General features: G+C 46.6%; 1 protein-coding gene across 1 annotated transcript in view; it reads left to right on the top strand.

The window, feature by feature from the left end:
• Positions 1-13,147, top strand: part of atp10d (ATPase phospholipid transporting 10D) — a 128,637-nt gene that overhangs the window by 61,474 nt on the left and 54,016 nt on the right. The window contains exons 4-10 of the mRNA XM_034195617.1: positions 225-429; positions 1,186-1,268; positions 1,935-2,041; positions 3,228-3,359; positions 5,824-5,936; positions 7,756-8,008; positions 11,497-11,699. Of these exons, the coding sequence (XP_034051508.1) occupies positions 225-429; positions 1,186-1,268; positions 1,935-2,041; positions 3,228-3,359; positions 5,824-5,936; positions 7,756-8,008; positions 11,497-11,699 (1,096 nt within the window). The remainder of the gene's footprint in view (positions 1-224; positions 430-1,185; positions 1,269-1,934; positions 2,042-3,227; positions 3,360-5,823; positions 5,937-7,755; positions 8,009-11,496; positions 11,700-13,147) is intronic.

Below are 13,147 nucleotides of genomic sequence, written 5' to 3'. Positions count from 1 at the left end.
AGTGATCCGAAAACCATTAATGTCCGAGACAGTGAAACAACACATGAGGACCAAATCCACGGTGTTTCTGCTGCAGTGGGTCGGTCCCTGAATTACATGTTACATTATGACTTTGTTCTTTGTGAAGGAGACTCGTGGCTTTAAAGCAGTTTAAGGTCGGGAAGCTTCACGCTGTATGAAGTGGACTCCTGGATTTAAAGCACGGCCTCCTTCTGTGTCCACAGGCAGCAGAAAGCTTACACTGAGCGGTGCTGGAAGGACGTCCAGGTTGGAGACTTTATTCGTCTTTCTTGCAATGACATCATCCCTGCTGACATGCTGCTGCTGTGGTCCTCTGACTCACACGGGGTGTGTTTCATTGAGACGGCCAATCTGGATGGAGAGACCAACTTGAAACAGAGACATGTGGTTCCAGATCTCCCTCTGCAGGTAGGTGATTGCACATAGTTTGGCATTTTTGGCAGGTACAGGATGTCCAGGCTGTGTTTGGTGGACGGAACCTGAAGGTTTAATTGAGAAATGAACCACCTTCTTACCCAATACTGAGCTCAGGCTAACAGCCTAGTGTCCAGGACTTTCCTCCCCCACAGTGAATAATGCTGTACTCAGGGGTTTGTCTTCTTCTTCTTCTCTCGCTTGCTCCCATTAGGGGGCGCCACAGCAGATCAGTTGTCTCCATTTCACCCTGTCCTCTGTGTCTTCCTCTGTCTCACCAACCACCTGCATGTCCTCCCTCTTCTCCCCCTGCCTGGTGGCTCCATCCTCAGTATCCTTCATCCTATATACCCCAGCTTGAAACACATTGACTGTGAAGGTGGATGAAGGCTGCAGAAGATCTCAAGACCAGTACTGTCTGGGATTTCCCAGCCATCAGACCAAGTTAAAGATCTGTCAAAGACCGTGTGTTTGTCAGCGTGCAACAACATTTCCACGTTAAACGAGCCCACACACTGCCGTCTCTGGCTCCACCTTGGTGTAGCTTTTCTCTGTGCCCACCATCCAGTCCAGGAATCAATCGGCAGATGATCTTCCTCGCCCCTGAGAGATGTCACAGTGACGACGTGCTGATGCTGTGCCATTACGGTGTGAAGAATGGAGGCTGTGAACCTCTTCCTCTGCGCCTCTACCCAGTTTGTCTGTGAACTGACTGACTGACTGGTCTGAATTTATCTGTGTGTTTTTCAGGGCGATTTCTCTCCTGAGACCTTCCACTGTCGTATCGAGTGCGAGAATCCCAACAATAACCTCAACAGCTTCAGAGGCTACATGTGAGTCCTCCAGCAGTCCTGAAACACGCTCCTGGTCCACACGAGACTTCACAGCAGAGTCAGATACAGATATCTGTGTCCTGTGTGGACTGGATCCACACAATCATCAGCACATTACAGTTTCATGTTTGAACAAATACATTTGGGATTCGCCAGCACCTGCAGCAAACACACCTTTATCTCGATCCTGTGTGCAGCTGAAGCCACCATCAGGTCCGTTCATGTGTTGGTTTTTGCATAAATCCACATTGATCGCATCTGCCATGTTTGATTTCGATTCAGATATTTACATGGTGTCAGATCTCAATGTAAGTGGCCCCAAAGGGCTTCACATGGGTGAGGTCTGACCTTACTAACCCCCCACATGAGAAAGCACATTGGCAGCAGTGGTCAGCAAAACTCCCTTGAACATTTTTTGGTTGTAGGAAGAAACCTCGATCAGACCAGACCGGACATTCAAACAACTGTCTGCCTGCTTGTCTACCTGTTTGTGTGCCTACTGATTTCTGTGTCTTCCTGTCAGTCTACCTGACTGTCCACCTGTCTGTCTGTCTACTCACTCAGTTAATTTTTCGGGTTGCGTCCCTTGGATTTGACAGAATGTGACGTTTGTTGTTTTCCGTCGTTACGCTGTTGTGAGTCTGTGTTTGTGTCTGTTGGTCACAGAGAGAACACCAGAGGGACTCGAGTTGGCCTCCATCACAACAACCTGCTGCTGAGGGGCTGCACCATCCGAAACACTGAGACTGTTGTAGGCATTGTGGTCTACGCCGGTAAGATGTCAAATCTCACAGTGAATAAATCAGCAGGTAGAACCCGGTCTACATGCTTCTTCCCATTAGGATTCTCACGACATCTAATGATTGTAGCAGACTGAACACTTCTTCTCTTTAGGATTCACACGGCTTAACCCATCGGTCGGTAACGTATCATTTAACCCATCGGTCTCTAGTGGATTTGGGCTTTGATGGATGGATGACATATTTCCACTGGAAACACAAAGAGCTGCATTCAGCAGAACAATTTTATCAGTTTTGAGATGTATTTGCACACTGGGGGAGCCGGATTTGAGTGGAATTTACCGAGGTCTGATGTGAATAAATGGTAAATGGACTGCATTTATATAGCACTTTTACATCTGAATTAGAAGCTCAAACCCCTTTACAATGAAGCCTCACATTCATCTATTTACATACACTCACATCGATGTCAGGGTGCTGCCTTACAAGGTGCTCATTACGCACCAGGAGCAACTTTGGAGTTTAAGAACCTTGTCCAAGGGCCCTTAGTGATTCTTCCGGTCTGACAGGAATTTGAACCAAGGATCTTCTGGTAACAAGCCGACTGCTTAATTACAAGACCATCACCTCCCTCCAAATAGAATCTGCCTCACTCAGGAATTGTGGCAGTGTTCAGTATGGCTGCAGCAGCGAGGACATCAAAAAACTCTGTGGCACCAATTCACTAAGAGAGTCCGCCGGTTGCTCTCTGACATCCAGATAAAAGGCACACCACCGCGCTGTCTTTTTCTTCAGTTTGACGGCTAAATGAAAAGCCGTGCTGCATGTTGCAGCATCCCCTGGTGCTGAATCCACACCTCACACCAGAGCTTTGGCCAATCAGAAGCCAGTCTGAAGCATCAGACAGCTACACGATATGAACGCTTGAGTATCATAGAAGTAACAAACAAGAAGAGGACAAAACAAGAAACAAACGTTAACCACTGGAACCGCTCTCTGTCTGATGCCTGCTCAGAGATTTGAGCGCACACAAAACTTTCCGATGGACTCGCCCAACATCAGCTGACAAGGAATGCAATTAATGAATGAAGAAAAGAACTTGTACAGAACAAAAACAGCACAAATAGATATCAAAAATTCATATTTGTTAGTCGTATGTTTCCTTGATCCCTTATACTGTGACAGCCATTTAAAAGATTGTGTGTTCGAATTTGTTCAGGTCATGAGACTAAAGCTATGATGAACAACAGCGGGCCACGGTATAAGCGCAGCATGCTGGAGCAGCGGCTCAACACTGACGTTCTCTGGTGCGTCATTCTGCTCGTCATCATGTGTCTCACCGCATCCACAGGTGTGTGCAGCTCTTTGATTTAAAAAGCAAACCTCTACTTGAACTCCTGAGTTTTCGATTTCTTCCTCTTTGGGCATTTTGTTTACTTTATCCGTCTTCTCCATGGTGCTCCCGTGGCCGTAGGAAGACGATTTGGGTTGGGGATGCTGCCGTGGGCTGTCCCTGTTTTAATACATTTCTTAATTAATTTTATTTTATCTTATTATTATCTTTTTGTCGCTATGACATTTTCTTTTCCAGCAGGAGGTGGAAAATCTGACAAACAGAAAAACATCAACACAAGAAAAAGTGAAATCAGATTGTCCTGTAACTATTTTTAAAATAACTTTATACTGATATAAAGTTGACATTCTCAGTGGCATGAAATGGACTGTGTGCAGTCAGGGAAGGTTTTTAAAGCTTTGAGCCAAGCTGGATATAAACTTGTTTTTGCAGCTCACTCACTCAGTCATCTTCAACCACTTATCCAGGATCGGGTCATGGGGCAACAGCTCCAACAGGGACCCCAGACTTTCCTTTCCCGTGCCACATTGACCACCTCTGACTGGGGGATCCTGAGGCGTTTCCGGGCCAGTGTGGAGATATAATCTTTCCACCTAGTCCTGGGTCTTCCCTGGGGTCTTCTCCCAGCTGGATGTGCCTGGAACACCTCCCTAGGGGGGCACCCAGGAGGCATTCTTACCAGGTGCCCGAACCATCTCAGCTGGCTCCTTTCAACGTGAAGGAGCAGCAGCTCTACTCCAAGCTCCCCACAGATGACCAAACTTCTCACCCTATCTCTAAGAGAGACACCAGCCACCCTCCTGAGGAAGCCCATTTCGGCCACTTGGACCCGTGATCTAGTTTTTTCGGTCATGACCCAACACTCATGACCATATGTAAGAGCATGAACGAAGATTGACCAGTAGATCGAGAGCTTCACCTTTTGGCTCAGCTCCATTTTTGGCACAATAGTACGGTAGAGTGAATGCAACACCGCCCCTGCTGCACCGATTCTCCATCCAGTCTCACACTCCATTGTCACCTCACTTATGAACAAGACCCCGAGGTCCATGAACACCTTCACTTGGGGCAAGACCTCATCCGCTACCCAGAGTAGGCAATCCATCGGCTTCCTGTTGAGAACCATGGCCTCAGATTTAGAGGTGCTGATCCTCATCCCAGCTGCTTCACACTTGGCTGTGAACCGATCCAGTGAGTTTTGGAGGTCACCGGCTGATGAAGATAACACGACCACATCATCTGCAAAAAGCAGTGATGAGACCCTGAGTCCACCAAACTGGAAACCCTCCTCCCCCAAACTATGCCTCCATATCCTTTCCATGAATATTACAAACAGGATTGGTGACAAGGTGCAGCCCTGGAGGAGGCCAACCCCCACCGGAAAGTCTGATTTACTGCTGAGAACCCGAACACAGCTCTCACTTTGTGAGTACAGAGATTGGATGGCCCTGAGAAGAGACCTCCTCACTCCATACTCCCACAGCACCTCCCACAGTATCTTCTGGGGTACCCGATCATACGCCTTGTCCAAGTTGACAAAACACATGTAGACTGGATGGACATACTCCCAGGCCCCCTGTAGGATCCGTGTGAGAGTAAAGAGCTGGTCGGTTGTTCCACGATCAGGACGGAACCCACATTGTTCCTCTTCAGTCAGTGGTTCGACTATTGGCCGCACCCTGGAGTAGACTTTACCAGGGAGGCTGAGTAGTGTGGTGCCCCTGTAGTTGGCACACACTCTCTGGTCCCCCTTTTTAAATATGGGGACCACCACCCCAGTTTGCCACTCCTTTGGCACTGTCCCAGACCTCAACACAATGTTGAAGAGACGTCTCATCCAAGACGATCCCTCCACACCCAGAGCCTTCAGCATTTCTGGATGGATCTCATCAACCCCCGGGGTCTTGCCACTGTGGAGTTGTTTAACTACCTCAGTGACTTCCACCAGGGAAACTGATGAAAATCCTCCATCAGCTTCCAGCTCTGCTCCTACTATAGAGGGCGCTCCAGTCTGATACAGGAGTTCCTCAAAGCGTTCCTTCCAATGCTGGATTACATCCTCAGTTGAGGTCAACAGAGTCCCATCCTTATTGTAGACAGCTTGGATGGGTCCCCGTTTTTCCCCCCCCGAGCTGCCTCACAGTCTGCCAGAAGCACCTTGGTGCCGACCGAAAGTCCTTCTCCATGGTTGCAACAAGAAGGTGTAGGTTTTTACACAGGTCGATAAGTGAAGGAAGCCACCAAAACACCCACAGTACCTCTAAAGGAGTTACATGTGATGGGAATGAGTGACAGAACAAACTTTATCATCAACCTGTGGCTGCTAAAGGAACAGAGCAGTGGAGCTGATAGATCAGATATGATGATGCAGTGTCACTAAAAACAAAGTAGGTGTTGTTTTTGTGATGGTGTGGTCTGGATTGTAACACAGGTTCTCTAGGCTGATCTCTGTATTTTTCAGGCCATGGCCTCTGGCTAAAGCAGCTGAAAGACCCCGTCTTCATGGCAGATGGTGAGACCTCTCCGGCTCTGGCTGGCTTCTATGTTTTCTGGACCATGATCATTGTTCTGCAGGTACGACGACGACAGTCTGAGTTACCAAACAGTAAGCAAACAAACAAACAAACAACATTTTTTTTCTTGAGGTACTTTGTTTTTTGTCAGGCGTCAAAATCCAACCTCTTGTCCGTTGTGACACCTGGGTACCTGAGCAAGTAGGGGATTACGTGTTGGGGTGAAATACCATGGGGGCCTTGTGTTTCTTTAGCTGCTACAGTAACCATGAAGGCCCAGCAGGAACCCTGAACGCTAACAGGGCTCTGATAAATCAACAAGTCTTCAACAGTAGATCGGGTGGAGGAGGTGATGGTTTTTAACTCCTCGGTTGTGATGGCAGATTGAGGCTGCAGCAGGTTCTCAGACCCTGAACGTATAGAATTTCCCAGTCATGGGACAAGGCTAAGGATCTTCCAAGGACTGTGTGTTTGTTGGCGTGCAACGTCTTTCCCACATTAAACAAAGCCACACACATGCGTCTTTAGATGGACCCTGTATGTCCACCGTCCCCTCTGGGAATCGACCAAGAGACCATCTTCCTCACCACCGAGGGATATGTTGCATTGACCTGCTGGATCAGTGTTAACTCGAGCCACCGTTTCACCATTATAACCTTTGACATTTTACAAACATCCACCAGCACATTCAGACACCGAGTCTGCACAAAAGCTCTCCATCCTGTCAAATTCATATCTCCGAAGTGAACCTCCATCCTGAGATCACAGGAAACATGACGGAACATAAAGCTGATCAATACGTTCTGTTCTGCATTCAAGAAATCAACAGCAGAACCATAAAGTCTGCTCTCACACTCACAGGAAGCCAATGAAGGAGGTGTGACATCATCAGATATCTTACTTCTACTTTAAAGTCATCTTCTGAATCATCTGCAGACTTTTGTGGTAAACCAGAAAACAAAAACATGATCATAATCAGTTCCATAGGTCACAGAAGCACCAATCAGTGTTTCAGCATTGTGATCAGTCTCACGGAACCAACAACACACCAAGACTTTCAACTCTTCAGCGGTGCTGAACCACAGTCACAAAAGTAGAAAACGTCCGTTCTTCTCTTAGACAGTCAAACTCTGCGTGATTCCACCTGCTGCTGAAACACGGCAAACATAGAGCTCACGGTCAGGATGAGAGAGGGTCTGAGAAGAAAGAGTACTGACTTAGTTTGATGATGAAGGACAGAGTCAGCGACAGGTAGCTCTCAGCATCAGGATAAACAGGCTCAGGGTCAGGGACAGGTAGACCTCAGCATAAGGATAAACGGGTTCAGAGTCACGGAAGGGTAAATCTCAGCATCAGGATAAACGGGTTCAGAGTCAGGGAAGGGTAAATCTCAGCATCAGGATAAACGGGTTCAGAGTCAGGGAAGGGTAAATCTCAGCATCAGGATAAACGGGTTCAGAGTCAGGGAAGGGTAAATCTCAGCATCAGGATAAACGGGTTCAGAGTCAGGGAAGGGTAAATCTCAGCATCAGGATAAATGGGCTCAGGGTCAGGGACAGGTAGATCTCAGCATCAGGATAAACAGGCTCAGGGTCAGGGACAGGTAAATCTCAGCATCAGGATAAACGGGCTCAGGTTCAGCGATGGGTAAGTCTCAGCATCAACCTGAACCTAGTTGTTATTGGTTAACTGTTGGGATACAAATGGGATAACTATGAATCCAGCTAACAAACAAGAAACTGCAAAATTACAAATATTTTAATATGCTGCTTTCCAAAAAAAACAAAAAAAAACAAAAACAAAATCTGTCCCCAGCTATGCACAGAATGCTAAAGGTCTGTAAGTTCTTGTAGACAGTGATGACTTTGTCTGTCCACCAGGTGCTGATTCCCATCTCCTTGTACGTGTCCATTGAGATTGTGAAACTGGGCCAAATCTACTTTATTCAACATGACCTGGATCTGTACGATGAGCAGCTGGACTCCAGTATCGAATGCAGGGCGCTCAACATCACCGAAGACCTGGGACAGATCCAGTACGCATTCTGTGATAAGACAGGAACGCTGACGGAGAACAAGATGGTGTTCTGTCGCTGTAGTATCTATGGGATTGAGTACTCCCATGAGGAAAATGGTGAGCGCTCATGGTGTCATGAATGCTTTGAGTTTTCAGTTCTCTTTTTTCTTTCTTTTCCTTTCATTTTACATCAGCGTGACTCGATGTGTTTGTTGGACTTTGTCCCTGTACTCTGTTCCTGTTTTCTTTGACTCATCATCACTTCCACTTCAGCCTTCCAGTGTCCTCTTCCCCCCAGTTGCTCTTGCTCTTGCTTGCCTCTACTGGTGGTTGGCTCTCACTGCGGTATTGTATCACTTCCTGTTCCGGAGCACAGCGGTGTTTTGCTGTATCTGTTAGCTGTTTAATCTGCGCAGTTAGATTGATCTAGTTACCTAGATAACGATTTGTTTCACAGTGTTATCTTCACGTGCCTTAACTAAAGCACTCCCTCTGCTGAATCACCTCTAAATTATTTACACATTATTCACTTTGCGTGTTTTTAGGAATCCGCTAGCTTAGCGCAGCTACTAGCTCTTAGCCGGTTTAGCATGGCGGCTTCTCCTGTCTCTCCCGCACTTTTCTGCTCTGGGTGTGAAATGTTTAGTTATTCCTCGGCCTCCTTTAGCGGTAATGGTACTTGTAATAAGTGTAGCTTATTCGTAGCTTTGGAGGCCAGGCTGGGCGAATTGGAGACTCGGCTCCGCACTGTGGAAAATTCTACAGCTAGCCAGGCCCCTGTAGTCGGTGCGGACCAAGGTAGCTTAGCCGCCGTTAGTTTCCCTCTGGCAGATCCCGAGCAGCCGGGAAAGCAGGCCAACTGGGTGACTGTGAGGAGGAAGCGTAGTCCTAAACAGAAGCCCCGTGTACACCGCCAACCCGTTCACATTTCTAACCGTTTTTCCCCACTCGGCGACACACCCGCCGAGGATCAAACTTTGGTTATTGGCGACTCTGTTTTGAGAAATGTGAAGTTAGCGACACCAGCAACCATAGTCAATTGTCTTCCGGGGGCCAGAGCAGGCGACATTGAAGGAAATTTGAAACTGCTGGCTAAGGCTAAGCGTAAATTTGGTAAGATTGTAATTCACGTCGGCAGTAATGACACCCGGTTACGCCAATCGGAGGTCACTAAAATTAACATTGAATCGGTGTGTAATTTTGCAAAAACAATGTCGGAATCTGGCCAATTTTCTTAAATCCTCCAAACCGTGACTATCCAGGGTTGGGACCAGGAAGCAGAGTTGTAGTCTTACACACCTCTCTGCAGCTTCTCTCCCCCTGCCATCCCCTCATTACCCCATCCCCGTAGAGACGGTGCCTGCTCCCAGACCACCAACAACCAGCAAAAATCTATTTAAGCATAAAAATTCAAAAAGAAAAAATAATATAGCACCTTCAACTGCACCACAAACTAAAACAGTTAAATGTGGTCTATTAAACATTAGGTCTCTCTCTTCTAAGTTCCTGTTAGCAAATGATATAATAATTGATCAACATATTGATTTATTCTGCCTTACAGAAACCTGGTTACAGCAGGATGAATATGTTAGTTTAAATGAGTCAACACCCCCGAGTCACACTAACTGCCAGAACGCTCGTAGCACGGGCCGAGGCGGAGGATTAGCAGCAATCTTCCATTCCAGCTTATTAATTAATCAAAAACCCAGACAGAGCTTTAATTCATTTGAAAGCTTGATTCTTAGTCTTGTCCATCCAAATTGGAAGTCCCAAAATCCAGTTTTATTTGTTGTTATCTATCATCCTCCTGGTCGTTACTGTGAGTTTCTTTGTGAATTTTCAGAACTTTTGTCTGACTTAGTGCTTAGCTCAGATAAGATAATTATAGTGGGCGATTTTAACATCCACACTGATGCTGAGAATGACAGCCTCAACACAGCCTCAAGAAAGGTCTTGTCTCAGAGTGATGCTGAAAAACTAATTCATGCATTTATTTCCTCTAGGCTGGACTATTGTAATTCATTATTATCAGGTTGTCCTAAAAGTTCCCTGAAAAGCCTTCAGTTAATTCAAAATGCTGCAGCTAGAGTACTGATGGGGACTAGAAGGAGAGAGCATATCTCACCCATATTGGCCTCTCTTCATTGGCTCCCTGCTAATTCTAGAATAGAATTTAAAATTCTTCTTCTTACTTATAAGGTTTTGAATAATCAGGTCCCTTTTTATCTTAGGGACCTCATAGTACCATATCACCCCAATAGAGCGCTTCGCTCTCAGACTGCAGGCTTACTTGTAGTTCCTAGGGTTTGTAAGAGTAGAATGGGAGGCAGAGCCTTCAGCTTTCAGGCTCCTCTCCTGTGGAACCAGCTCCCAATTCAGATCAGGGAGACAGACACCCTCTCTACTTTTAAGATTAGGCTTAAAACTTTCCTTTTTGCTAAAGCTTATAGTTAGGGCTGGATCAGGTGACCCTGAACCATCCCTTAGTTATGCTGCTATAGACTTAGACTGCTGGGGGGTTCCCATGATGCACTGTTTCTTTCTCTTTTTGCTCTGTATGCACCACTCTGCATTTAATCATTAGTGATTGATCTCTGCTCCCCTCCACAGCATGTCTTTTTCCTGGTTCTCTCCCTCAGCCCCAACCAGTCCCAGCAGAAGACTGCCCCTCCCTGAGCCTGGTTCTGCTGGAAGTTTCTTCCTGTTAAAAGGGAGTTTTTCCTTCCCACTGTCGCCAAGTGCTTGCTCACAGGGGGTCGTTTTGACCGTTGGGGTTTTTCATAATTATTGTATGGCCTTGCCTTACAATATAAAGCGCCTTGGGGCAACTGTTTGTTGTGATTTGGCGCTATATAAAAAATTGATTGATTGATTGATTGATTCTTGGTCACAGCAGCCACAGGGAAGCTGGGACACAGAGAAGACAGGGGTCTGTTAGTGGATGACAGAAGCCTCATGCGGACGAGTGTTTTAGTACGTTGATTGTGAATTAAATGTTAAATTGGACTAGTTTCTGTTCTGTTCTCTGTCTGAGCTCCCTGATGCAACCAGATGGTTCCGATGTCCTACACCGGATATGCCGGACGCTGTGAGTCTGCATTGAAGTCAGAAGTATCTGCTTCAGATGATTACTAAGATGTGATGGATGTTCATGGATCCATCTCATCTGTCTGTATTTATGTGAGTGTGTGAATTGGACTCTGTGAGGGTGTTTGTACCATGGTGGGGATGAACTCATGGTCCTCTCATCCATCAAAGCCTGTGCAGTCCACACTGGAACTTTTCAGCTTGGGAAGTGGCTTAGCTGGATACTGGGGGACTTTGGGGAGGACTGGAGGTGCTGGGTTGAGGTGATCTGTGGGGAAATCTGACTAACCCAAACCGTACGACTGCACGCTGTTGGACTGTTTTACTCACATCATGTGTTCCACAGTCAACTCTGGGCTGCATGTGGCTGCTTGGCTGCAACGTTTCTCTCACTGCAGCCTCAGACAGTGACCACAGCAGATGGTCCCCAAAGTGTGTGTGTGTGTGTGTGTGTGTGTGTGTGTGTGTGTGTGTGTGTGTGTGTGTGTGCTGAATCCCCTGTCTTCTCTGTGTCCCAGCTCGGAGGCTGGAGGTCTATGAGGCGGAGGCTCGCTCTGTGACTCTGAGGTCCGGCTGCAGTTCCAAGTCCCTGAGCTGTCGCTCGCTCAGCTGTAACCGCAGCTCTGAGTCTCTGCACACACTGGCCGCAGAGTCAGAACCAGACCAAGAACCACTGTCCACTCACATCCAGCCCAGGACCAGCGCCTTCTGCAGCCGCACGGTCAGCCGCACACACGTGCACTTTAGCTAAACACTCACACTTTTGTGGTGAACCTGAGACTTTGTGATTGCGTTGAAATGCCCCGCGTGCTGCAGGTCCAAACTCTGGTTTCACTCACCTTCAGTGCTGATAGAAAGCAAGAAACTCTTTTGTTGTTTCGAGACAGGATGAGTTTGTTGGGAGACACATGGGAGACTCCAGCGAGCATCAATGGATTTTACTCGACGCAACAAACACAAAGTGGTGTGTCCACAGTCTCTCTAATCACAGCCAGCGAAGCTCGTGTGCCTTTCAATGTTCTTACGGGGGTCTTGTTGGCTTCCCTCAGTCGCGTCCTTTACTCACACTCAGTTTGTCAGAACGACCATCTCGAGACAGATTTGATGCGCTCTGTCACCCACTTTCCTGTTTTTTGTCTATCTGTCCGTCTGTCCATCTGTCTGTGTGTCTGTCCTGCATTATATCAGTCCACCAAGATGTCATCCTGTCCAGATTAGACCTTAAAAACATTCAGTGTCAAAATATTTGAGGACATCATTGTAGTAGGCATGTGAATCTCATCACTGACAACGATTCGATATGCACCTTGATACACTACCAGCAATACAACATGACAATACGATTCGATTCACCCCTGTTCCCGATTCGATGTGATTTGATATGCATCTGATGATGATTCAGTTCCTCACAATGCGATACGATTCAACACGATGCAAAGAAATGATACCAAAAATTTAAATAGAAAATAAGAAGCTGCAATTCAGTATGGCACTAGTATTCATCTTCTTCTTCTTCTTCTGATTCTATTAGAGGCAGAGGATTTGTTTTACTCCTTATAAGCAACAAATTTACCAGATTCAACATTAAGAAACAGGAATCAGTTCCCTCATATGTGGAACCTGTTTGATCACACTGTCAGAACTGAAACAGTAAACAGGAAGACAACATCACTGTCAATGACTGACTTAAAGTGAGTCCCTCACTGACAGAGTACCACCTCGGCAAAAGGAATTTGAGATACTTTCTTACCAGATTCGCCCCATCCTGTCTATGGCTGATGCTGAGACCCTGATCCATGTGTTTATCTCTTCTAGACTGGACTACTGCAATGTTCTATTTTTTGGTTTACTGCAGTCCAGCATTAGGGCTCTCCAATTGGTTCAAAATGCTGCAGCCAGACTTTTGACAGGAAGCAGAAAGTTTGACCACATTACACCCATTTTGGTGTCTATTCACTGACTTCCTGTCTCTCTGAAATTGAATTTTAAGGTTCTGTTACTAGCCTATAAAATTGTTCATGGACTGGCACCTTCCTACCTGGCTGACTTGATTAAGCCCTACGTACCAGCTTGGGCCTTGTGTTCTCAGGGTGCAGGATTGCTGTGTGTCCCTCGGGTGAATAAAAAGTCTGCGGGTCACAGAGGCTTTTCCTATCGTGTCCCTGTTCT

This window comes from Thalassophryne amazonica, chromosome 19, assembly GCF_902500255.1.
Source record: "Thalassophryne amazonica chromosome 19, fThaAma1.1, whole genome shotgun sequence".
NCBI classification, from domain to species: Eukaryota; Metazoa; Chordata; class Actinopteri; order Batrachoidiformes; family Batrachoididae; genus Thalassophryne; species Thalassophryne amazonica.
This window is presented reverse-complemented; position numbering and strand designations above follow the sequence as displayed.